Here is a 22,952-nt window from a genome sequence, read left to right as displayed (position 1 = left end):
CTGTGAAGATGCTACTGGCATCTGACAATATTTTTAGGCTGTTTGCTATTTGTTTGGCAAACTGTGCCTATGAGTCTCGCCACAACAAGAGCTTTTTCTGGAAACAGCTTCTCTATTTCTTATGAATTGATGGTTTATTCTGCATTATGGACGTCAGCAAGATGGAAAAAAGTTCTGGGAGCTAATGTCTGTTAATGCTCGGAGAGGAGAGGAAAAATTGTCTGCAGGTAGAAGGAATATTCTCATTACCCCTACATCCCTGCTTATTTAAGATCAAGGCATTCAAATGTCTGTTTTACAATCCCCATAGAATTAAAGACATTTGGTATTTTAAGAAAAGGTTCTCATGAATGTATCAGACCCATCAAGCTTTGCCTATTGAGCTACACACAGTTCAGAGCGTAATTCAGCTCACTGCTCTTTGTCACCTATGCCCTTACCACCTACTTTCCCACCCCCAGGATTTAGGTGAGTTCTTCAAAAGATGAGTAAAACTGAATTAGCTGCACAAAGAAGAATTCAGGCTTTCAAATTCAGTGGGGAGAGCGGGCACGCATGTGTGTGGGAAGGAATGAGTCCACTGACAAAAGAAGCTATTAAATCTTTAATGCTTGCTTCCTGCTACTGTGAAAAGTATTGAAGACTTAAAGTATTGAAGAATAAAAAGTCTTTTATTTTTATTTTTTTTCCATGACTAAGTCTGTAAGGCTGCTGTACTGAACTTGGGTTAAATTCCTCAGCTGTGAGATGCTGCGTGTTAACACCTGCTTGAAGGGCCGTTCCCTGCTCTGGAGGTGGTGGTGGTTGGTTATTTTGCTGTTGTAATCTGTGCCTGCACAGAATTGGAGTTATAACATATTTTTAACTTCGCTGCTTCCTGTACATCTGCAAAGCAATTACATCTTATTACCTTCAACAAGCCCTAGCAGTGCCTCCCCCACGCAGAGAGGAGATGCATGAAGGATACACCCTCCACCAGCGAGGCAGGACGGGTGCGCGTCTGCCCAGCACAGGGAGGTATCCAGGCAGCTCGCAAAAGTGGATCAAGGCTGGAACCCCTTGGCTGAGTGATGGTCCAGGCTGAGTGGGAAGCAAAAGGAGTTCAGCTTGTATTGGAGAGAGATGCTGTATCGTTGGGGAGGGGGTGAAGTAGTGTGTCTGCCTCGTGCAGTGGTGTGGAACTGGGGTGCCTTCACTTGGACTGCCCACCTTCACGTGTGATACACAAGATCAAGTCAACAGCTGGTAGGAGCTGATGGAGAGTAGCCATAACTAAGGACTTTGAATCTTCCAGTGGAACAGAGTTTTCTGAGAAACACACAGAGTCTGAAATGGATGATCAGAAAGGTCCAGTGGGTTGTGGTGGATTCAAGACAGGGTGGCTTTTGGGTGTGCTACTCCTGAGACAGGTGTCTGATACTTTCAGGCCACGTGTAGACTTGTAGTGGTCGCTGTAGCATGTACCACATCATGGTCCTCAGATGCCCAGGTTTATAGCAGTTGGAGTGAGTGATGGCCGGTGTGCCCAGGAAGTGGTGCAGCTGGGGAGGAAGGGACAGGGAGGCTGGTGATGTCCAGGTGGATTTGGTTTTGATGTGAAGCTGATCTGGGGTTAGGAAACACAGCTGGGACCAGGAACTGGGAAGCAATTCCTTGTCCTGTAGAATAGCCACAGTCCCAGAGCTCCCTCAGGAGGACTACTCTGTGGTTTGGGACTTGGTGCTGCCATGGTTCCTCACTGGGGCTACCTGCTCTCCTCCAACGTGCTCCTGTTTTGCCCCAAGCTTGGGGACTCTGGAGGTTCAGCAGGTTGGGCAGCAGGTGTTGAACCCCACCACGGCTACCCTGGGCGGACCTCACGTCTGGGAGCACTGCCTGTGTGAAACCAGAGACCTTGGGAGTCCAGACCTGCATCCAGTAAAACTGATGGGCTTTTCAATTTCTTGGTAAAAAATTCTCATTATAATCTTGAAATCCTCCTGTTTGCTGGCCAGCCGCTGTCACGCTACCTGTCAGGACAGAGGACTACTTGAAAAGGCTCTTGGCAGGTTATGAATGTGGGCAGAAAATAAAATACTCGTCAGCTGCAAAAATACAGTCTGAAGGAGTCGTCTTAAGCGTACACTGAACAGATGGATGGTGAGAAAAACAAGGCCAGGAGTCACCTCGTAAAGGTGAGCGTAAAACACACATTATGTTTCGCAGAAACACGTCTTTTGTTAAAGCAGGAAAGAGCCATCTCAGCGCTCCAAATCTTGTCTCTTCATTCAAATAATTGGAAAAATAGAGCAAGTTTCAGTGGCATTTTCACTAGTGAACTGCCAGTACTATACTAAGGGAATAACTCTCTTCAGTAACCTTTGCTCAGGTACTTTAAAATGAACGAAGGCAACTGTTCCCAAAAACCAGAAGATAAATGTCTCTGAACTGAGCTCCCTAATGGTACCTATCAGCAGCAATTTAATGGTGAGGATGATTAACCTGTGGAGCAAAAGGAAGCCATGGACTGTCCTGTCCTTGATGTCTTCACATCAAGACCAAATGCCTTCCTGGGAACTTCTGTTAACCTAGTATAAATCATTTTCCTCGCACAGATTTGTAGGTCTCAGCTAAGGGGTGTGGTGCGTAGGCGAAATTCTTTGGTCTACGACTTCCAGGAGGTCAAACTCAATCACTGCCTATTCTGAACTTCTGAACGAGTCCTCTCGTGCTTCCTGGGTGAGGCTGCTGTTGGGTACTATGGCTTGTAATGTGCCCTTGTTTCCAGATTGTCACTCCAAATGGGAAGGAGCTGCATTCACTGATGCAGTTCCAAGGAGAATTTGAATGATAAAAATATTAAAACCGAAGTGTGGCTTTTTCCCCCCAGATTTTCTCCATGTCCACCCAATTCTCCTTCAGTCAAGGTCAACAGAAGTGACTTCAGAGAATCCTAGTACCAGCCAGGTTTGGAAAGCCATCCTAAACCCACAGGTTTCCAAGGGCCAGACTTCTAATTGTACAAGTCATGTTGGAGATAAATGAAAGCTCCTCATACGTGTGCTCCATCTGCAGAACACCACTCGGTAACCTTATTCTGCTATTTTTATTCTGCTGAACCAAGAGGTGGCAGCAATATTCACTACTAAGACATTTGACATGTTTTACTGTAGTATAATGTTTAATAGCAGTAATGAGGGTTCAAGTCGTAATTTTATTTCTAGTCTGAACTGGAATAAAACCAATTTTCCATCATTGCACCTATGGGTCTGAAAATAACACAAGTTTCTGGTCTAGACCTAAAAGGTTGAGTTACCTTTGGCTGCACAGGGGTCGGTGTTGGAGAAAGTAATAAGCACCATATTTAAATAGAGTGAGTATGAGTCTAATCTGGTATTCTGTCCATCACAGCAGCTAATGGCAGATGTTTCTGGAGAATAAAATGCAGCGGAGAACAGGAATAGAATGAGCTGTCAACAATATTAGGTCTCTTCCTAAGCCTGTCCCTGCCAAAGGATCAAGGCTGAAAGCAAAGCTTGACTATATCCCTTCAAATTTTACTAAGCAGAATGTGTAGAGCTACAGTAGTTGTAGCATTCAAATAAATGCCCAATCATTTTTTTAAGGATAAGCCTTGCAAGTATTTGGTTCCATCATTTATTTTAATGGAGTCTGGAATTTTTCTACAGTTTGGGTAAATATGTCCTTTTATGAATTTTGATTTTTATCACCTTTTAATTCTGTGCTCCCTCATCTGGATATTGAATTAAATTCTGAGAACATGGGGTTCTGGTCTGCTTCTCTATTGCTCATAATGATTATAGGCAGGGATGGCAGAGCTGCCATTATTTTTTATTCTCAACACTTCCAATTATAATATTCTGTTTTCTGCTTGTAACTCTGTCGAGCTTAGCTGTTCAAGCTGAATTTTTCCATGCTTGCTCTCGAATGACTTAATTTCATGTGAGAACATTGCTATCGTAATGGAGACTTTTTTTTGGACCACAGCAAATATTAGACCCTAAATATTGATCCTTCTCCATTTATTCCTACTTTTTTGTTTTCTGCCTCACAGGCAGTTTTAGATCTAGGACAGAACTTTCCTCTCAGCAGTCTATTTAGGGTTTGGGGTTTTTTTAAGTAGTCTCTGTAAGGATGTTGTCAAAGGCCGGAATAAACTAATCCTTCTGTTCTTTTTTTATGCATGACTGCAGGGTTTGAGAGATTAGGGAAAATACATGTCTAACAACTGCATGAAAGAGTCAGGGGAAAAAAATATTAGTATTTGTATAAGTGTTCAGAGCATCAGAAATGCTGAGGTGTTGGAGCGAGTCCAGAGGAGGGCAACCAAGCTGGTGAAGGGTCTGGAGGGTCTGACCTACGAGGAACGGCTGAGGGAGCTGGGGGTGTTTGGCCTGGAGAAGAGGAGGCTCAGAGGTGACCTTAGTGCAGTCTACAACTACCTGAAGGGAGGTTGTAGTGGAGTCAGAGTTGGCCTCTTCTGCCAGGCAACCAGCGATAGGACAAGAGGACACAGCCTCAAGCTTGGCCAGGGGAGGTTCAGGTTGGCCATTAGGAAGCATTTCTTCTCAGCAAGGGTCATTAGGCATTGGAAGGGGCTGCCCAGGGAGGTGGTGGAGTCACCATCTCTGGAGGGGTTTAAGACAAGCCTGGCCATGGCACTTAGTGCCCTGGTCTAGTTGCCATGGTGGTGTCAGGGCAATGGTTGGACTCGATGATCCCAGAGGGCTCTTCCAACCTGGTTGATTCTGGGATTCTGTGATCCTAATATCGTGTGCATTGGTGCATCATTTCAAACTGGGAATTTTAAAGGTTTACCAATGGGGTTGCCTAAAAGCTGAGAAACAGATTCTATTCCATTGCATTTTAGTAGCTCCTCATGCATCAAACCCCTTTTACACATAGGGCTTTTCATCCCTGTAACATGAAGATGGGCTCTGCTGCTGCAAGGATTTTTATGATTACGGTTGTTCTCTTTTGTAAGGAAAAGGCAGAAGGTATTTTTAGTCGTTTCTAACTGCCTCGGATTTGTAAAAGGACTCATACAGTGCTGCTGGCACGTGGAGCGTTTTGAGATGCTGAATGAATTAAGTGAGAACTGCAGGTGTTTATCACCCTGAGCGCAGCACAGATGACTCAGTTCATCCCAGCTTCCCACCTGGCCTAGCTGGAGGATGGCGGTGCCCGGGGATCCCTGAACTCAGGTAGTTGCAGTCTGCAACTACCTGAAGGGAGGTTGTAGCAGAGTGGGAGTCGGCCTCTTCTCCCGGGCAACTAGCGATAGGACAAGAGGACACAGCCTCAAGCTTCAGCAGGGGAGGTTCAGGTTGGACATCAGGAAGAATTTCTTTACAGAAAGGGTCATTAGCCATTGGAAGGGGCTGCCCAGGGAGGTGGTGGAGTCACCATCTCTGGAGGGGTTTAAGAAAAGCCTGGACATGGCACTTAGTGCCCTGGTCTAGTTGCCATGGTGGTGTAAGGGCAACGGTTGGACTCGATGATCCCTGAGGTCTCTTCCAACCTGGTTGATTCTGTGATTCTGTGAATTATCAATGGAAAAGGGATGAACCTCTCAAACAGAGACACATTAAAAGTATGCTTTAGGATAATGATGATAAGCAGTCATTGTTTTCAGGATTTTTTACACAGATCTTGTGTTCTGTTTCTGGATGGTGTCAATGTCATAAATCGACAGTTTCATCAGGTAGGTGAGAAAAGGTCTCACAGAGATTTTACAGGCAAGAACTCAACTTACTGAAATATACAGAGCCAAATCCTTGATTCTTTGTTTTTCTCAGCTCAGTTCCCAACTATCCTGACTAAATATTTAAAGAAATCAGGTCGGATAAGTGGTTCCTCATTCATTGATCTGTTGTTTCTGGATCAGTTTCTCCACTTGGACGGGCGTCATGGAAATCTACCGAAATGAACTGAAGAGTTTCCTGTAGTCCCTTGCCATGAAATTCAAAGTGCTGTGCTGCAGTATATGCTGATTGGATTATAAAGCATAAGAAGATGTAATAAAATCACCAGGCTAATCAAGCCATCCCTGTAAAATCCCAAGGAGAAGCAGCAAAGTATAGATAAGTTTGTGTCACGTTTGTCTAGTTTTATTTATTTATTTTTCCCTTTAACCTCTTCACAAGAACAACAAATTCTCCTTAGCACTAGGACTTCAAAACTCTGTCTGACTCCTTTTAAAACATCCTTTGTCCCAGTCTAAATTATCCTAGCTGCTAGCTGGCATTTCATTTTAGCTAGCAGGATCATCTGTCCAGCTCCAACTGCTCAGTCAAGGCTTTGTTTTCTCTAAAGAACGATTACTTGATAGTTGTAATTTATCAGAAATATATTTCAAGTAACCTTTTTATGAATGTTTACTGATAAAACTACAAATATTTGAATGTATTTGGGAAATTAACACTGACCAGAAGTTTTCTAGGCTGTGTCTTTTACCAGACTGGACAATCTTTCTGCTTATTGCTCTGTAGCCTCTGTGACATCCTTCATCTCACAAGTTTGGGATTTTGATGAACTCACTTAGGATAGCAGCAAATTGCTTTCATCAGCCCTAGGTGGATGATTGTGTGTGTTTTGGTACTGATGAGGTTTTCCAGAACACAGTGGGGACTTTCACTACTTGGGTAAAATAGCACCAGCTTCCCATAAACTTCGTAATTGGCTTTTATTGATAGTTTCCCATCATTTCATCAGTTGCAGTCTAAAGTGGTGTACAGCAACAGTCAGCGTCAGCACTTACGGCAGTTAAGGAGATTGATTAACATTCATAAGAAAAGAAGAGAAGCTTAAAATAAGAAATAAAACAAATGCTTAATCCTTTGGCCCAGATGGGTTTTGGCATGGAAGATAAAAATATGTATCTTCTCTAAAAACAGACCCCCCCAATCTTCCTTCCAACAAAGAAATACGACACAGTTCCAGCCATAAAACCACTCTGTCTCTTTGGGTTGGTACCTGTAGCGTGACTGGATATTTTGGACCTTCAGCCAGTAGCAGTGTGGTGGATGCTCAGAGCTGCTGGTCGATGGGAGTTTTGCTGGAGGGACATCTCTGTGTGTTCAGTGTCTGTGAATATCACCATGACCGCTCAGTGTAGGCACTTCATTTCAGGTTCCACGTCTTTAAAAGGGAGACCCGTGTTAATACAGTGGCACAGCTACGGGCTATGTCTTGCAACATTTTGCAGGTAATTTTGGATTTGCTTTGCTTAATACTGTGCAGCAGTGGAAGCCACAATTAGAGTTGGCTTGAGTTATTAAAACCTCAGAGCATATTCACGTCTGCCTCAGGAGGTGGAGATAATCTGTTCTATCAAAAACATTCTGGAAGGCCGTAGCTATTATTCCGAGGTCCCCACTGCTCAGCTTCTTGCAAAGCTCCATAGTGCCTGCAGGAAAGAGAAATTTCACAACTAGTTAAATATAGAGGATACCTACAAAATTAGCCCAGTTACCTCTCTCATTGTAGGTGCTTTAAACCAAGAGAAAGTGACAATGAAGTCTTCACACTCTCTTTAATTATAGCAGCCTTTATATAACAGTGTCAGATAAATGTGTTTTAGAATAGGTGGCACCTCGCTTCCTCCAGAACTGTCAAATTAGACCCTACCAGACTAATTTATTACTTGAAATTCGAAGAATTAAAGCATGCCATCCAGTAGTCTCTGAATAAAACCTTTAAATGTGCAGAATCCTCCGTGCCACAACATGTCCCAAGCAGCACAATACTTCTTTCTTTTGAAATATAAATACATACTTATTCATCTGATAGCTTCAAGGACTGCCAAGTACCACAAATGTCATCCAGTTCTCATTGCTCATGAGATGTTGGAAAACGGGGTTAGTGGGGATCTCAAGAGGTTATCTTATTCATACCTCCACCCCAAGGCAGAAGCTGTTGATACTGAACCAGATGCTTATCTAATCTATATCCTAAAACAGAGGAGGAGAGAGAGAAAGCAGTTGCTTTAGGGGTAAGCAATTGAGCTATGCCAGATAACTTAGAGGAGTGAGGAACTGGACTCCTTCCAACAGATGGAAGCAAGTTGTGCCTTAGGTGGATTGCTGGGGAATGCTGACAGTCCTTTTCCTTCATATTAATGAAATAGATTCTTGGGCTGTTTGGCTGATTTCGACAAGAGCAGCATTATATGGGGGAGAGCAATCTTCTTCAACAGGTCCCAGAATTCAGGCAATGGAAGATAAAACCCAATGCTTATGTTTCATATGAAGTATGCTGATGAAGACTGCGGGTTTTGGAGTCTTCTGTGTGCTTAACTCTGCTAGAAGGAGTGGGTTCATATCCAAATGTGCTATTAATGTAACTACTAATGCGTTTTGTTAATATGCCCTTGCCAGCTGTGGGGATACTGTCTTGTTATCCCTAAGTAATGTTGAGAGTCCAGGATCATAACCTTACTGTCAGAGCAGGAGAGGCCATGAAGAACTTCTCACCTCTTTCACTGAGTTGGTGTTTGGGTTTTGTTGCTTCAGGGTTAATATTCCTGTCGATCCTCCTCTCCTCCGCAGTGGCAGGGTACGAGGCATCGAGGCCTGCAGTCCTGCTGCACGGCTCGCAGTCGGTTGGTAACAGCGAAATCCCAGGTGAAAGTGAAATTTGTTAAAGTACGAAAAAGAACTTGCTGACTTACACTCTGGCTTTGCGCACTGCGGTGCTGAGGCATTTGCTTGACTTGGCAATCTAGTTACTGTGCGTTTATTCAAAGAGCATTTTAGTGTGTTTATGCAAATAGTTCCTTGCTACATCTCCTAAAAGAACCATGCAAGTGCTGTCATTTGATTGCGTAATTGTTAGGTTGGGCTTTTAATAAAATTTCCTATGGTTCTGTACAAAATTCATGCCCTGGGAAAAACAGTATTCCCACATTTGGATAGCTCAGAGATGACTAAATAATTGATATTCAGGAATATATGGATGCATGGCTCAAAGAGACTTCCTTTGTACTTCAGAAAGGGTTGGTTCTAGTAAAATAAAGAGAATACGAGTAATCTCTAGTGGGATCAGAGTATTTGGAGGAAGCCAAGTATTTCAGAGGTCTGTGGGATGCTCAAAGTATTCTGACTTCCAATCCCTTCTCTTCCCCCCCTGCCCCCAGCCTAATAGGGTGCAATAAAGCACTGGCTTTAATGTTAATGCTGGATCAAAATGTCAGCAACAGCTTAATTAGCATTGAGTCCAGTCTCTTATGTGGCCCCTAACTTCAGGAGGAATTCTTTCTTTGGAATAATTCCTTGGGTTTTCTTGTGTGGTTCCCATTTCTGCTCAAGAAGAGTTTTTGGTAGGCAGTATTTGAGCGCACGTATAGTTAATCACTGTTGTTTGTTTTATGCATAGTTTCTATGTATTGCATTTATTTGAGGCCAGAAGAAAACGTGTTCGTCTGTGTTCTATCCCCAGTGACTTATCAGTCATTAGAAGTCTTAGAAGACTGAAAATGCTAGGTAGCAACCTGGAAACAGCAGCTGTAGGTAGTGCTACCTTAAGGTACATGCTTGCAGGATCATTCTCCAACCCTAAGATGAAAAGGAAGCACAGAAAACCAGCTTCCTCCGGGTACCACCTCTGAGACCAAAGCCTTTCAGCCAGTTGGGAGTATGCTACAGTATATATTGCCTGTGAGGGGATGCTCAGTGCACAGGTGATCTGAAGTCCTTTAGGTATGTGTCCAGAAATTCCTGGGTTCCCTGGACGGCCCTGTGACTCTGAATGATACCTTCGTTGTTAAGCCACATGAACTCATGTTACACATCTTCAGCGATGGGACAGCCTGGTTTTTGACAGACGCATTGGGTAGGTCCTATAGAAACTGGATTGTTTTGTGGTTGTTTTTTTTTTTTGTTTACATCTCCTTCAAAATCTCCTGTGCCTTTGGGAACATGTGGAGTTGTGGGCTGAGATCAAAGGACAACATATGCTCCCTGCACACAATATTGCAGTGACTCCATGTGAAACCTACTTCATAGTGGTCCTGCCGACATCATCAGAAGATGGCAATCCTCAGTGAGGAACATCCCACAGGCTTACAGAGATCAGAGGATGGCCGTCCTTGGTGAGGAACATCCCACAGGCTTACAGAGATCAGAGGATGGCCGTCCTTGGTGAGGAACATCCCACAGGCTTACAGAGATCAGAGGATGGCCATCCTCGGTGAGGAACATCCCACAGGCTTACAGAGATCAGAGGATGGCCGTCCTTGGTGAGGAACATCCCACAGGCTTACAGAGATCAGAGGATGGCCATCCTCGGTGAGGAACATCCCACAGGCTTACAGAGATCAGAGGATGGCCATCCTCGGTGAGGAACATCCCACAGGCTTACAGAGATGGCAACGCACCGTGGTTAAATCCCATTAAAAGTAGAGACCAGACTCCTTTAAAATGCCTGTTTACCAGTCTTTGAAGATTAGTATCGTAAATGAATGATATGAACAAAATATATAATGCAGCAACTGACACTATTTAAAAACAAAGTATTTTAAAGGGTTAGACCTTAAAAAGACTCAGTTCAGCTCATTTACCCATTACATGTTGTGACCGGGTCTCTCGCAGCCATGCGTGCGCACACACACAAGCTGATGGGTTTTTGGATGCCAGTTGCTGTAGTGTTAGCCAAGTGGAGACTGAAGATGACAGGTACCAGAGTCTTTCTCTACGGCCTGAGGCAGTGGAATTCCCTGCCCAATAATACCAGATCATCTGTATTCTCTGTCGGAAATCAGCCAGGGATGATTCTGATAGCTCAAAACCTTCAGTTAGTGTGTGAACCTCATCTGTTATTGTAGTGGATTTTTTTTTTTCATTCGTTTGAACCACTCTTTGGGAAGCTCACTGAAAAAAGATGAAGCTTTTAACTGTCTCTCCCATTGCACTCCTTCCATTTTGCCTGTGCTAAGCTATCCTATAAGTCGAAACCAAAGAGATCTGACTTTCTGGAACCTGACAGACACACCCACCCATATATCCAGTGTAACATGGTGTCTCTACCCTAACTCAGCGGCCTAAGCACTGTATTTCAGGCCCTTAAACTACATGCTTGAAGTAGGTCGTGCGACTGTCCCTTATGTTTAGATCTTTTCCAAGGACAATCCCTATTTAATGAGCTGTGTGTATTTTTATAGCATCTTTTAGGAGCCTTTCAAGTTGAGTCATTAAATATGTATTTTTAATAACCTCTGTGTCTTAAAAGGACAGTGTGAAATGTAAGTACTGGAAATCAAATAGTGATTCCCCTGACTTCTGAATTAAATTATTTCATTACAAATTTATGTGAAGTTCAGACACATTTTTTTTTCTTCTTGTGATTTCATGGTCTTTTTTTATTTTGAGCTGACAAATAATTCTGATGTTGCGCTTAGAAATTCCTTCTCATTTTAAATTTTAATAGTCTCCTGCTAACGATGTATTTATTTCTTTAAATTTGCAACATCACAGATCTTCAGGGTGGGGAGGGGAAGGGACCTGCTCTGTAGCACCGGCCCTAAAAATTGATCCATTAACTCCTGTATAAGGAGTTTAATGAGAATTGTAAAGGCAATCTTAGAAGCTGACAGCCTCCTCCATCTGAACAGCCTTGCTCAAACCACCATGAAGTGCCCCAAAACATGCTGGTGGTGTTCTCCAGCTGGAAAGATAACCCCCAGGAGGAGGAGGAGCCACTCAGTCCCCAGGCCTGTCCCACACTTGGTTGGGATGGCCAGGAAGAAGCCAGTTAGTGTCAATCGTAGACATGGTTTCTGTCATCTGAACAACCGTTCCACCAGGAGCGGTTTGACAGAAGCGCTCTCTTGTTTGAGACAGACCACTGAAAAGCCATCAGAGATTCATTATTAACTACTTGTTGTGTTTTGTATGTTGGGTGAACATTGGCAATGAGCTCGTTGCACAGGGCTAGAGGTGAAGTTGCTATTCCTTGGAAGATCAATCCTGAAAAACACTTCAAGAAACCTAAACTTTAACCATGAGATTCTTTTCTGGATAATTTGTGGGACTGTGCTTCCTCTATATGCAGATATTTGCTCTTGCAAACCAGGAGGTTATATGGACAGAAGCAAAGAACACATGGAGGGCATAGAAGTAGTAAATTGGGAATAAGACGTACCATAACTTTGTGGAATCTTTGATGAAATTTGCAGGAGATTGTGAATATGGGGAGAATAACACCTTTGGCTTTGCTTCAGGTGTCTGTTGGACACTTCCCAAGTGATTAGTGGTAACTTTGCAGAGCTAAATTAAGCCTTTGGAAGGAATAGTAGATGAATCAAATGGAAAAGACAAAAAGGAGGTGTTTGTGAACACTGAGATGTTGGATCTGGTTGCACTGAAGATGAGATTTAAAATAATTTTTTTAATAAGGGCAGGAAGTAAATAATAAATTGTTTCCCTATAATTCTTTTTTTTTATTATTTATTTACTTTTTTATCACGTAGGGTTGTTCTCTAGCACCACACTTGCCCACTACAAGTTCTCATGTTCTAGGAAGGAGAAACATTCAGTGCTTAAGTGTATGAGGCGGGAAGTCAAGAGACAGACAAGTGGAGGGCTGGCTTTGCAGTTTCCTCGCTGTGTAAGTGACTCTCTTTGTCAATTATCTTCTCTGGACGTGGTTTCTTCACCAGTGGAAGGTTTGCTTGTCTCCTTGGCATGCTGTGAGGCACAGCGTGTGTGTGAGTGGCTGATACTCCACAGAAACCAGTGGTTATTTGAAATGAGAGGTGGAACCAGAAATTTCAGTATTAGAGCTCCAGTAGGACACGTTTTAGCAATTTGTTTCTTAATTTACGTGTAAATAAGGCCCCTACTTATGTTCTTTTAGTTCTTTAGGGTTTGGTTGGTTTGTTTCCAGACCTTGGGAGGGGGGTTTGTCCTCACAAACGAGTCGCTGTTCTGTGGGACCTTGAAGGAGTGAGGCTGCGGGAAAGAAAGAAAGAAACGTCCCCGTTATTTGCCTCCCCTCGCCTCCTCCTCAGGCACCCTGGCCGGTGGCGGCCCGGGCGCCTGCAGGCAGCCGCCGCCGCTGGTTTGTCAGGGCCGCGGCCGCGAGGCGGTGTCGGCGGGCAGCGGTGCTCGGGGGCGCCCCGCGCGGCGGCGCTGGTAGCGGCGCGTCGCAGCCAATGGCGGCGCGGCGGCGGCGCGTCGCAGCCAATGGCGGCGCGGCGGCGGCGCGTCGCAGCCAATGGCGGCGCGGCGGCGGCGCGTCGCAGCCAATGGCGGCGCGGCGGTAGCGCGCCGCAGCCAATGGGGCGCGGCGGCGCGGGGAGCGGGCCGCGGCGGGCGGGAAGGCGGCGCGGGGGGGGCGAGCGGCGCGGCGCCGGCAGGGGCACCTGCGGCGGCGGTGGGCGCGGGAGGCGGCGCCGCGCGGCTGGGGCGTCCGCAGCGCTGAGAGGGCAGGCTCGGCCCCGCCGCCGCCGCCGCACAGGCCTCCGCCGCCGCTCGGCCCCCCCTTTCCCCTCCCCCGCGGCGCCTCGCAGCGCCGGTTCCGCACCCAGAGAGGCGCCCGGCGTCAGCGGACCTCCATGTACGACAATTTGTACCTGCATGGATTTGAAGACTCGGAGGCGGTGAGTGCTGCCGCGGGGGCCGGGGGGGGGCCGCAAACACACACCCGCACCGGCGGTGGCGTGTGCCGGTCGGAGCCACCCGAAACGATCCTCCGTTACATAATTTGGGGGGGAGCAGCGGGGTGTCGGGGTCCCGGCAGAGCTTGCCGCCGGTGACCGGCGCTTGTGCTCCCGGGGCGGGCAGCCGGGCAGCGCCAGCTCCTGCTCCCGTTAGGTTCGGGGAAGGCTGCTAATTACACAATACTCGGTGCGTGTTTTGACAAAACAGCAGCAGAAGTTGCTCGGCTGCCGTCTGCATCGCCCGTATCCCGGCCAGCGTGGCCGCCTTCGGTGTGGATTCAAAGCGGCGGCGCCGGTACCGTGGTGGCTGAGGCACCGTCGGGGTGACAGAACCTATATTGCCTAAAAGAAGCCGGGACAGGTTGGTGGTGTTTGTTGGGAGATGATCTTCCCTCAGTCTGCTACAGCCTTGCTGGGAAAGCGGTGACATCCCTCACAAAATGGTTCTCGTGCGGCGCGGGGGCCCCGTTACCGGGGTCAGAGCTTGATGCCCAAAATAAGAAGCGTTGGCGGCCGGTGTCCAAGCGGCCTTTCTTTCCAGCCCTGTGGGGCAGAATTACTCTGAGCAGGAGAAACTGCTGGGATTGCTGCGGCGATGAGCATGCTATTCCATATTAAACAGGGGTCTGTTACATAAGGCGTTGTGGCCAGCTCATAAAATACACAGATTATAACATAAAACAGAGCGTACGTCAATGCAGACGTATGTATCGTATGATGTGGGATCCCCAGGGGAATGGACGAGGTCCTGTATCGCTTCGGAGGAGGCTTTTTTCCTTGCCTGACAATGAGGTTGTGTTAGTCTAGCACTGGGCAGTGTGATCTGTCTACGTGTTGCCTCACGTACGAGCAACTTGTTTTAGCATCCGTTTATTTTGGAGGGAGAGGAGCCACAACCGTGCAGGACTGAAATGAAATAATGCAGTACACCATGCTGAGAGGAAACCCCATGTATTTGAATCCTTCAAAACTGTGCTGCTTTGGGTCAATTTAGAAATTCCTGCCTTTTTAGTATGCATGTGTTAATCTGTGTTTTCTCTCACTGCTGCTTACGAGCTGCCATGCCAAGTGCATATGAGTGTGTTGGTTCCTTTAGGGATGTGTTTTAGGATCCAGCTGGATGTTTCTGTAAACCAGGCGTTTGTAAGGGAAAGCGTGAATTCTTGGGAACTGTTCTCAATCCTGAGTCTGTCTTGTGATGGTATAATGTCTTTGAGCAAAGTGTAAATGAGCTCTTAAGAGGACAAAAGTATAATAGCGTGGCTAAGAAGGCTAACTTGCTCCATAGTGGTTGCTATAGAAGAAATGTTTTATCTATAAAAGCCAAATTTTAAAGTTCACTAGAGAACGCAGATAAGTGTCTCGTGAGATTCAAGGGTGCTTCTGAGGTTCTTAACTCCACCTATTTCAGTAAAGCCCCACTGATTTCTTCCAAGAACATTATTTGGGAAAAGCAGTTGAAGCAGTTTTAATGACAGCAGAAGACCAGAGACCTACCTGTTACACAAACACCTGTGTTAGGATTTGTACTGCAAGAATCATGTTAGTAACAGAAGAGAGGAACGAGGTCTTTAGCTGTCCACTCTGAAGGACTGGGATAACAAGTCATTTCCGAGTCCCTTAATATTCTCTTAACTAGCTTGTGATAATGCTGTTTACAGCTTTTGTAATTTTACAGTCTCTCAGTACTTGAGAATGTTTTTGATAGACTTAACTTCTGGAGTCACGGGAATATGTGAGGATCACTGCTTTTATTAGCAAAAAAATACCCCAAACGAAACCACCACACCCTAAAAGCGATCTAGATCTCATAGTCATGTGGAAAAGCTAGAGGCTGTAAACCTTGAAGGCTCGGATACAAAGTAGATGAAATTCCCCAAGTGTTTTGTTTGCTTTATGCTCCTGAGCCACTCACTTAAAACATTATACCTTATTATTATTTTGGATTCTGACTCATCAATTGAGAACGCCTGCTGACACAATATTCTGGCAGACAGGTAGCGTGATGGGTCATATGAGTATTACTTTCAAGCCAAAGAGAGCCAGCGTAATAGAATTAATATAGTGAAAAACAACTCAGGGGTAGAATACTGGTTCCCTGCGGTTAAGAGAAAATAACTGTGAGCGTGCAAAGATTAAAGAAAAGGCCTCTGGATTGTTCTGGGGTTTAGGGCCTGGAAGGCTCAGCCCAGGTGTTGTGCAGCTGGTGAACTGAAGGATCTGGGAGCTTGTGTACTCTACGTGCTCTTTCATCCCCTGAAGCACAGGGGAGATGTGTTCGAGGACTTGTGCTACTTGCAATGCTTCTAGCATAAAATAAACCCTATCAAGACGAGTCGTTCTAGTACAGCAACATCTTCCTCACCCTCCTTTCTTGGGGTTTGTCCCTGCAACGTAAAGAGAGTGGCTGGTGGGCTGGGTTTATCGTGGTGAATCTGTTCCTTTCTGATGGATGCAGAGGGAAGAGCAGCAGTTGTGGCGAAGGGTTAACCTCTGTCGATCTTCACTGGCCTGAAATAGATGTGTGTTGCTGAGTGCCTCTGAACTGCTTCAAGCTAAGCTGGTGGTGTTACAGTTAGAAAGCAGCTCAATGGCACGGTGACTTCAAATATCCATGAGGAGGTTTTTTCAGTAATAGAACTACTCATTGTAAGTCGTATGTGTGCGTATCAAATTTTAATTTCCGTTGGAGGAAAAGGTGAACGATCAGTGTATGGCTCTTACACAGAGTAAACCTGCTCACTTTTGGAAAGGCACTATAAAATCACAACATTTAATAATAGAGAAGCTGAGGTATTTATTGAATTTATACCTAGTCTCTTCTGATATTGAATATACAGATGAACTGATCAGAAAAGACTCTAGGAGAAGGTGCAGGTGAAATTTTCCTGTTAAAACCAGGAATAAACATGACATTTTATAACACTGAATAGATCTATAGATGATTCTTTTAATTGAAGCTAATATTATAGTATGTGTGTATGTGTGAATATATATAAAATATAGGCAAAATTACATATTTTTATGTATATCTAAAGAAATGGGTTGAGTGTGTGCGTGGGTATTACAATCCATTACCAGCTGTGATGATGAATGTGAAGTAGATGATGCACTAGTTAGTGTGAGGCTTTTTGGAGGAGGAAAATTACGTTGTTGAAGTTGAAAAAAAAACTACCAGTGATTGTAGAGGAAAAGTAGTTACCATGTTGAAGAAAAGAGGTGCGGAGATATGGAAGCAAACAACTTTTGCAGGCACAAGTGCCCTTGTAATGAAAACAGAAAGTGCAGGCTTTCAGGTGATGGAAGGGGCATGATCATAGAGAGAAGCATCTTCCCAATGAAGATTTTTGCCTTGTTTATTGCCCTGCCCTGTGATTTTGGGATTTTAGGGGGCTTTTTTTAGTGCTTTGTGTAGCTCTAAGCAGGGTCACCCTTTTGGTGAAAGCTTGTTTGCCTTGTAGGGAAGCATGTCTTACATTCTTGATAGCAGGAGAATAAGGCATAAAACCCATTAGCACAGGGGGCTTAAGGCAGCGAGGTCCATTGGGTGAGAAAATACTGTTTTACCTTCACAGTTGTGAACTAATAAGTGTGTGTCTATTTGTGGTGGGGAAAGATCTGAATGCTGTTTGATTTGTCAGTCCAGAATTTCCCAGTGCTCTTTGGTTTCAGTAAAGACTCCCATCTTTTTTTCTCAGAAACAAACTTCAGTAAAACCTTCCCATAAGAAATTGCATTTTCTATAAAATTACGTTGTCCATTAAAACAGCATTTCATTGAAAAATTCGCTCCAGGAGTTAGCAACAAGTACCCCCTCATGCAGAGTCCTTCCCAGCCCCAGCAAATGATGGGGAGTGACACCCGCTGCTCCGTACTCAGCACTGGTGAGGCCGCACCTTGAATCCTGTGTCCAGTTCTGGGCCCCGCACTTCAAGAAAGATGTTGAGGTGTTGGAGCGAGTGCAGAGGAGGGCGACCAAGCTGGTGAAGGGTCTGGAGGGTCTGACCTGCGAGGAACGGCTGAGGGAGCTGGGGGTGTTTAGCCTGGAGAAGAGGAGGCTCAGAGGTGACCTTAGTGCAGTCTACAACTACCTGAAGGGAGGTTGTAGTGAAGTGGGAGTCGGCCTCTTCTCCCAGGCAACTAGTGATAGGACAAGAGGACACAGCCTCAAGCTTCGCCAGGGGAGGTTCAGGTTGGACATGAGGAAACATTTCTTCTCAGCAAGGGTCATCAGACATTGGAAGGGGCTGCCCAGGGAGGTGGTGGAGTCCCCATCTCTGGAGGGGTTTAAGAAAAGCCTGGCCATGGCACTTAGTGCCCTGGTCTAGTTGCCATGGTGGTGTCAGGGCAATGGTTGGACTCGGTGATCCCAGAGGGCTCTTCCAACCTGGTTGATTCTGTGATTCTGTGAAATAAGTGTTGTCCTTTTTGCACCTGTGAGACTATCAGACTGGTCCCTTTTAGATTGTTTGTTGATATTTATACCTCCAAAGCCCTCATTTCAGAGCAACACCTGAGCATGTGAAATGGCTTTCCTCACTTCTCCCGAGGTGTCAGTTTAACGCTTGTCAACACGTGAGAGGCTTTATCTCGGGTGCTTGAATCGCTTATCGGGGCCGTTGGAAATAGGTGTGTAGAAGTTCAGCTTTATGGGATTAGCAAGGGCCTGGTGTGGGCAGGGCTGGGGGGCCGGCTTGGGCGAGAAGCCCTTGTTGCAGGGCCGTGGTGGTGCCTGCATGGAAGCCAGGGTGCTGGGCAGCGTCAGCACCCAGCCGGGGCCGGTGACAGCCCACAGCGCTCGCTCCGCGTGCCTTTCTGCTTAATAATGTCAGCGTTTCCCATTCAGGTCATCTTCTTCCTCCTTGTGTTCAAATCATTTAATGTGGCATTTAATTTATGCCTTCATCTTCTGCCTGTCTTTTTGGTAGGGAAGTTCATATTTAAATATTGATTGGATTTCTGTGTGGTACCTCTCTGATCTCTAAAGGAGGAGGAGAGGTGGTCTTTGCTTGTCCTATACATCCCAGTTGTTGTAGGTCTTTTTCTTACCTGCTTTTACCTATTTGCTTTTTCTCCAGCATAGTTTCCATCTCCAAAGCTGTATATGCACCTTCTTTCTGGACTTCTTTTAGCCACTTGGCCTGCATCCAGCCCTGCTCTGGTTTCCCTCAGGCTCTTCTCATCCTGCCTGCCTCCTGCTGCCGGTGCTGGAGGGGGCTCTCAGTACAGAATCACAGAATACACCAGCGAAGCAGGACTTCTTTACTGGTTTGTAAGCCAGGATGATGTGCTTCAGTCAAAGGTACTATGCGAGTTCAAACTCCATCACCAAGAGTCAGATAAACACTTTCAGTGGGATTCATGCCCAGATCCACATAAGCTTTTTAGATTCTGAAAGTCCTTTGGTGTTTATAGGAACTGAACAGCGGTGAGACTGACCCTGGTAGCTCACATTCGGAGTTTGCCATAAAAAGGGCGGTGAGAAGGAGTGTGTGTGCAGGAGCCTGCCTAGACTGGAGCAGTTTGTACAGCCCTGGCACGTCAGAGCTGGAGCAGGGAGTTGGGAAGTTGTGGCTGGCAGTGCAATGTGTGGCGTATCATTACAGCATTATCATACTGGCAGTATGTGTGGTGATAGGTGTGAGTTTGATCTGCAGCATTAATGGCTTTAGGTCGTACATTAGGGTAGAAAGCTCTGCTTGGAGTCATGCCAGTGTGTTGTTAACCAGTGGTACAAACTACGGGATTACCACAACTTGATCCATCGTGTGTGTGTTACACGAGCCAGAAAAGGCATTCATTCCACTCTGCAAAAGTTTGATGTGACGTCTGGGTAAAAACCAAACTGATCTGTAGGGTTTGTCTCCAGTTATTGCATATAATTCCTGAGAGAGCATCGCTGAGAATTTTTAGGAAAGAGGTGATGGGAATAGTACGAAAACACATTTTATTCACCATGCAAATGGTCAGTGTTTTGAGGACAGTGTCCTCCACTCCCTTTCTGCAGTTTGGTGACATTACTCCTCGCATCAGTCATTCCTTCTGTTGCTAGTGTACGCTTTTTCTCACGGCAACTGAGACAAGAAGATCTCTGGATGCTGCTCAAGTAGAAAACGTGATTATGGAAACACAAACCTTGGTAGGGAAATTCATATTCAACTATTGATTGGATTCCTCTATGGTACGTCTTTGATCTCTGAAGTAGGAGGAAAGGTGGTCTTTGCTTGCTCTGTACATCTTCCCAGTTGAGAATAAGAAATAAACAAAATGTGTATTTAGAAGTGTTTTTTGTCCTGTCTCTTTGATGATTATACCACAAAACTGTTCCAGTTAGTGTAATTTTAGAGACTTGTTGCATTCCATTTACTTCTAACCTGTTCTGCTTGCGGTAAGTGTAGATCCATGCAGAAGCTGCAGCCCAAAACATCAGTCCACTGTTTACACAGCAAATACATTTAAAGTGGCAGCTGGTGTATGCTGGTTTCTTACCCCTCTCAAAGGAGAGCTGCTGGGTGGGCTGTCCTGGGAGGGGTGATGCCCACAGAGCACGTGCACTGGGGCTGCAGGGATAGCCATTCACGTGCACCCTCTTCTGAAATTCATCCTTTGTGTCTGCAGAGTTTGTCATCTCTTTCTGCCGTCCCAGAGCCAGTTACTGGAGTGAGTTTTGCAATACCCAGTTCATCTTATAGAGCAGCTTTGTACAACGGGCAGCTGAGACCAAGCAGAAGGCTTCATACAGCTGTCCAGACCTGGGACTTGCAATGGTTTAGAAGGGTTTCAGTGGTTGTTGGGTACGTCATTCCCACAGATGCCTTCTGAAATTTTCAAGCTGAAGATTGAAAATCTTTTTATAGGGGAAAGTAGTGACAGGACGAGGGGGAACGGTTTTAAACTGAAAGAGGGGAGATTGAGATGAGACATCAGGAAGAAATTCTTTGCTGTGAGGGTGGTGAGACCCTGGCCCAGGTTGCCCAGAGAAGCTGTGGCTGCCCCCTCCCTGGCAGTGTTCAAGGCCAGGTTGGATGGGGCTGGGAGCAACCTGGTCTAGTGGAAGGTGTCCCTGCCCATGGCAGGGGGTTGGAACTAGATGGTCTTTAAGGTCCCTTCCAACCCAAACCAGTCTGTGATTCTATGATTGAAAGTTGGTAGTCTAGACCTGATTGTCATTTTCTATGGCTCGCTGGCTTTTGCAGGCAGGGATGAAGGCTGCTGGTGAGAGTCGATGCATTTTTCTTTTTTCCAGCGTGCTTGCCAAGCAGGATTCTCCAGTGGTGGGAAGCCCGGTGATACACACCCTCTTTACAATGCACAGAGGAGTTTTCATACGTGCGAAATCTTTGCTTGGTTTATAGGTAAAATTAATTCTAGGGTAGGACTGCACGGGGAACATGCTGAGTACTCAGCCGTACAGGTTGTCTGTGAGATGTTGAGCTTTCCTTGTGGTCGGTGACACGAAGGCAGGTGAGATGAAGGCTGCTGAAGTCATCCTTCCTTGGGAGGTCTGGTTTTATAGAACAGCAGGTGGGTGGTCTCGTAAGACCCTCAGGTGTGGGGCTGATCATCTGTAGGAGGCAACTGGGTTTCCTTTCTGTTGCTCCTCAGAGAGACCTGGGGGTGTGTATGTGAGCTGAGAGAACAGTGTTTGCAGTGCCAGTCCTTTGTTGGTGACACTTGACTTCTCTTCGAGCATAGCTCTTGTTTTTCCTTTTGAATTAGTTAAGTTTTCTAATGTTTCATGCAAAAAGGACAAGCAGTGTCAGGACCTAGTCATTCCAGGATCGTTTGCCTAACTGTTACCAGTTATCTACTTGCTGTTTATGTGGGATTTTTAGTTTCAAGTGCGCACTAAAGTCTGTCTTGACGAGGAATATACTCAATAATTTCTGATAGAAATTATCCTCTGCCCTTTAAGTCTTCTGAATTCTCATTGAGATTTGGCTTTTACACCTTCAAAGCATTTGTGTGTTTTTGACAGTTTCAAATGTGTTTTCATTTCCATTAGTTCTTAATAGATTGCCTTGACTAATGAATCATCATCTCCCTAACATTTTTCTTTTGTATCGAGGGCTGGCTGACAGGGGTTGGTAAGCTAGCTATTTTCTGTTTTGGGGGTTGATTGCGTGTTTTTGCTTATGTTTTTCCTACTAAAATTTCCAAAGTCCTAGTACTACTCCAGCACTGACTATTCTTACCGTGTCTGATGTTTTGTGCTCACATGAAAATGGTTTTCTATCTGACTCAGATCTTCTGTTTGTTAAATGTAACATTGTGATTTGATAGTATGGTAGTCAAATAAAACTTTCTGTCAGAATCATAAATAATTTTTATAAATTACTGCCTGCTGTTTCCATAGAGGTACTTTTTGTCAGCAAAAATACATTAAAATGAAAAAAAAAAAAAGCTTCAAATCATCTAAACGGTTGAGGGAGCTGGGGGTGTTTAGCCTGGAGAAGAGGAGGCTCAGAGGTGACCTTAGTGCAGTCTACAACTACCTGAAGGGAGGTTGTAGCGCAGTGGGAGTCGGCCTCTTCTCCCAGGCAACCAGCGCTAGGACAAGAGGACACAGCCTCAAGCTTGGCCAGGGGAGGTTCAGGTTGGCCATTAGGAAGCATTTCTTCTCAGCAAGGGTCATTAGCCATTGGAAGGGGCTGCCCAGGGAGGTGGTGGAGTCACCATCTCTGGAGGGGTTTAAGAAAAGCCTGGCCATGGCACTTAGTGCCCTGGTCTAGTTGCCATGGTGGTGTCAGGGCAATGGTTGGACTCGATGATCCCAGAGGGCTCTTCCAACCTCATTGATTCTGTGAATCTGTAATCAAAAGAAACATAATGAGAAGTAGCTGACAGGGTATGTTTTCAATTTGAACTGCAAGTAAGACCTCCCCTGATTGGGATAGTGTGTGGTTAGTAATACTGCTTGTTCATATGAAACACTAAGGTGTGTAATTAACTGTGGCTTTACTCCTGCTTTTGGATTCCTTCTGGTGAGCTCTTGAATGACTGTGGAGTGCAGCTGAAATGACAAGGGCTTCTCACAAATGTGCTGATTCTGGATTGCAGATTGCTTTAAAAATTTCCCGATGCTTAAGAAAATGCCCCTGCTAGGAAGTGTAAACGGCTCTCCCTGGGCTCAAGGGCGTCTGGGGGAGGAATGTGGCTCTTGGTGCTGAAGGAACACATCATAGGAATCATAAATAACAAGGAGAGGAGCTTAACCTAGGATTTGTCGATGTCATGGCTTGCTTCCCTATCTCCCTAAAACATGTTCTGCTTGTGAGATGCTGAGCTGTTGGAT

At 45.4% G+C, this 22,952-nt stretch overlaps 1 protein-coding gene across 4 annotated transcripts in view; it reads left to right on the top strand.

The window, feature by feature from the left end:
- Positions 1-13,473: 13,473 nt before the first annotated feature.
- The window catches only part of CACNB4 (calcium voltage-gated channel auxiliary subunit beta 4), a 60,998-nt gene continuing 51,519 nt past the window's right edge, over positions 13,474-22,952 (top strand). For all 4 annotated transcript variants that reach the window (XR_011048738.1, XM_068407280.1, XM_068407278.1 and 1 more), the window contains exon 1: positions 13,474-13,597. Coding sequence is in view for 3 of the 4 variants with exons in the window: in XM_068407280.1 (XP_068263381.1) it covers positions 13,553-13,597 (45 nt within the window). In the remaining variant the exon portion in view is untranslated. The remainder of the gene's footprint in view (positions 13,598-22,952) is intronic.

This window comes from Nyctibius grandis, chromosome 9, assembly GCF_013368605.1.
Source record: "Nyctibius grandis isolate bNycGra1 chromosome 9, bNycGra1.pri, whole genome shotgun sequence".
Taxonomy (NCBI): Eukaryota; Metazoa; Chordata; class Aves; order Nyctibiiformes; family Nyctibiidae; genus Nyctibius; species Nyctibius grandis.
This window is presented reverse-complemented; position numbering and strand designations above follow the sequence as displayed.